General features: G+C 44.2%; 1 protein-coding gene across 1 annotated transcript; it reads left to right on the forward strand.

Moving 5' to 3' along the window:
• The first annotated feature begins 377 nt into the window (after nt 1-377).
• tcima (transcriptional and immune response regulator a) lies at nt 378-1,387 on the forward strand. Its single transcript, XM_020590548.1, has one exon. It carries the CDS (start codon nt 529-531, stop codon nt 829-831), a length of 303 nt encoding a protein of 100 aa, XP_020446204.1. The 5' UTR covers nt 378-528; the 3' UTR covers nt 832-1,387.
• Nucleotides 1,388-3,926: the final 2,539 nt, after the last annotated feature.

The following is a 3,926-nucleotide window of genomic DNA, read 5'->3' on the forward strand; positions in this document are numbered from 1 at the left end:
TGAATGCAACAGTGAAATTAATAAAAGATTCCTATTCATACCCTGGCACTCGTGCGTCTTGTTACGTGCATGTGCTGACATAAGAAAAAAAAATACATTTCTGTTACAGTAATCTAATCTACTTGTTTACTTCAAATACCTATCAGAAAGATGAATAGAGATGGCAGGTGATATTTTTCACAGTGGTTTCATCATTCTCACTGCCGTGCGCATTTGGAGAGCTGCAGCGGACTCTGGACTGCTCTCGACTGCGGTGCGCTTCGTGAGGCGGCGCCACTGTCAGCTCCAAGACACATGATGTCATTACCGGAAGGTGAGTCCTGACAGACAAACCTACAGTATAAACCGCCCACACACCCCTATAAATACGCACGGACTCTGGGTTTCTGCACTCCTTTACTCAGTTGCTCAAAGAGAAAGCAGCTCTGGAGAAACACTGCCCACCAAGCAACTCATCCTCGCCGAGTTGGAGGGCTACGCTTGGAGCAGAGAAACACCAGACATCCACCAGAGAAACAAAGAGACAAGATGTCGAGCTACGTGTATTCTGACTGCCGACGTGTCAGCCCCTCTGTCCATGGCAACAAGTTTGACACCGCGCACCGTAAGAAGGCCGTGGCCAACATTTTCGAGAACGTCAACCAAGACGCGGTGATGAGACTCTTTAAGAAAACGGGCGACATGAAGGCGGAGGAGAGAGTGAGGAGCATCTTCTCCTACAGCCAGGACCCGGAGGAGACAGCCCGGGCCCTGATGGCTCTGAAGCAGCGGAAGAAGGACAAATTCCTGCGGATCGCAGGGATGGTCCGACAGCTGCTCAAACTGCGCTGACTGTTTACCAGGCTTTCACCGCCTGTGTCTCGCTGTCGGCTCATTTGTGGGCCGATTGTGAAAACCGTTGTGACTGGATTACCTCGGAAGATGCAACTCACTTGTCACCTGCAAAGAAGTGCCAGGTGCCAAGGGACATGTGTATCCAGTCGTCTGCAGGGCATCAGGCAGCAGCCGTCGCCTCGTGGACTGAGCAAACAGCGGAGGGTCCTGCCTGGAGCGAAGGAGCCTGATGAACTGAGTGGGGCTATGAAGGCCATACACGCCTTCCCAGAGACTTGAATCCAGTATTGCATTACTGTGTATGCGTGACTGTGAAGCAGCATCTTGTACAGGTGCACACGGCTGTGTTGATGCTGGTGCACAACTGCAGTATGAGACTTTATAGTGTGTAGAACTTGCAGACATGAATGCCTGCCCTGAACACATGTCTTGTCTCTCAACTTCGTTTTATTATATGAGCACTACTCAGTAGTGGCCACTGATGTGTTATTGTCACAAAAAAGCACAATGATTTGCACATTTCCTTATTTGTAATTTTAATAAATTATTCCAATGTATACAAAAGTTGAACTTGTGTGTCCTTATTACATATTTTACATGGTTTTAATTAGTGTTACAAATGGTCATCACATCAGTCATGTGAGGTGCCTCCTGTTTACTTAGAGCAGTTTAGTCTGGGATGTAAAACCTCTTGAGACTCATTACAGCTGTTGATCATTTGAGGATCATTGAGGAGTCAAACCATGATCACAAGAAAACAAAAAAACTACATCTGCAGGCACAGTAAGAAAATAACTAACAGCGAAATAATCAAATGTGATCTGGATCCAGTACTAGATAACTTGTCAGTATGATTTATTTATCAACCAAAATATATTTCAGCCATCTGCTGTCTGTCACCTGTGACCTCTGTGTTGGTCATAAGCAGGGAAACCCCTCAGGCCAAACTAGATCTCCATGAAAAAGCTCTTATGTTAGTGCTGACTACATGTCTGTGACATGAGGTGTAGGTGGACAGGCTCCAAATCACAGAGCAATGCAACAGGCATTGTTGAGTCATATGACGTCGGATTAGGTTTGCATATGTATTTAGTAATAAAAGGGTGAGCTCAGAGGACACTTGAAGGGAATAGAGAGTTGTCCATGAGAGGATGTGGTGAACTTTCAACAGGCTTCCCTCACAGTGCTGTAAACCTCACCAGACTGGCATGAACCAGTTTGGCTCAGGTTGGCCTAGGAGGGTGGGCGGCTTTCTCACATAGCGTGTATGTGTTGGAGTATGTTTAATCATCCCTGTGCTCTAGATAAGAGCCTGTCTAAGTACTGCAGATTACAGAGTTTAGACAGGTAGAGGCTTTGCTTCTTCACCCTCTGATTCTTTCCCTTAAAGAAAAGGATAAATGACCCCTCCACCACTACAACCATCTACTATATTTACACCTCACATCAGACTATGCTGGTGCATTTTACAGTTTTTCATCAGGGTGTATGCAGCATATGCAGGCTTAGTTGAGGCCTGTTAATATGCTTGCTTTGATCATCCTTCTGCTGGCTCAAACCAGTTCCCTGGGTGCATGACGACATCTGCCTGTAGCGCTTTTCATATGTGCTGAGAGAACCGGGAAGCTCAGGTGTCAGTTGCGCTAAGGTGTGGAAATCTGAGGTGAACAGTCACCTGGAAGTAGTAAAAGGAGTGGAGTGGAGGTGTGCTGACGCCAGTAATGAATTATTCCACGTCACAGACAACACAGTGCTCACACCCTAATCAAACTTTAATGTAACTGCTACTGTAGAGCTTTAAATATGGATTAGAAAGGGCTTTTCTGTACAGAGAAAGTAAAATGGTAGAAAAAGGGAAGATGTTGCATAATCGATTCACGGTGGCTTCACTATTGCGAGCTGTCAGACTGTCCATGGTTTATTCAGTCAGTGGTTTAACTCAACATACCAACCTTTAACTGGCGTGACTCTTAGTGGCATGAATTTAGAATTCTGATCCGTACATACTGATCTCACAATTCATTCACCTCTTACCGTTTGGCTTTATCACAGTTCATTATCCAGGCAGTGTGTTTATGCTCTTTTATCTTTTTGCTGTCTCTTTTGTTTGGCTCGTGTATTCACACCAGGCAGCTTGTTTTATTGGCCTCATTTTCCCTTTTAGGGTTAGACAATTGTTAAGGGCAAAAAAGCTAAATATTCAAAGCTATTGTCTTGACTGTCTTTGCTGTGTTGGCAGCAGTGTGCAGGGTTGGACCCAGGCCAGTGCCTCCCACCTTGTTCCTGCCTTTCATCAGCCTTAGAAATGGCTTTGATGTCAGCAGACACTGTGGCAGACAGCCTTCGCGCCTGGAGGACAGTAACCACAGACAGAGGAAGATACAGGGTGGAGGTGTGTACATGTGGAGTGGGGGAAAGGTAAGGTAAAATCAGTTGCCATATGTTATACTTAGAAACTATTAGAGGAGCTTTAATGAAGGGTGCTTAAGACTTAGATGAAAGAGGAGAATGTGCATATTAACAGAGTATGTGACTACTGTACAAGAGGATCTGGTTCAATCTTTTGAACAAAGAGTTACCACTCACTGTTTCTCTGTGCTCGCCTGCTTCCTGAAAGGTTAAATATTAGTCTGCAGCCAGTGGGGGCTAGAAGAGAAAGAAAGAAGTGAAACTAGGAACTGGACTGCAGTAAGTATACACCAAACAAACAGGAAACCAACATGCAAAGAGCCTTTAGACTAATACAAATCTCCATATTACAGTTTTTCTGAATTGCTAAAACACGTTTCTTGAAACCACCACTCATTTTCTCAAAACCTTAAACACAAATCCAAATACTCAAACTAAATTCACAAAACCTCTGACTCATCTGCCAAAATCAAGCAATTGCTTCAAAACCATTTCACCAGCACTCAAAATCAAACAATGCTTTCAGATCATACACAAATGAGTCAATCATATACACACTGCAGCTCAGTCATTAGACACTACATCAAAAAAAGGAGAACACAGCATCCAGGACATGTAGTTACAACAAAAAAAGTTTATTGTATAGTGAATTTACCAAAAACCATGTTACGATCAAAAAAGAA

Source organism: Monopterus albus, unplaced genomic scaffold (genome assembly GCF_001952655.1).
Source record: "Monopterus albus unplaced genomic scaffold, M_albus_1.0 scaffold12.1, whole genome shotgun sequence".
Lineage (NCBI taxonomy): Eukaryota > Metazoa > Chordata > Actinopteri > Synbranchiformes > Synbranchidae > Monopterus > Monopterus albus.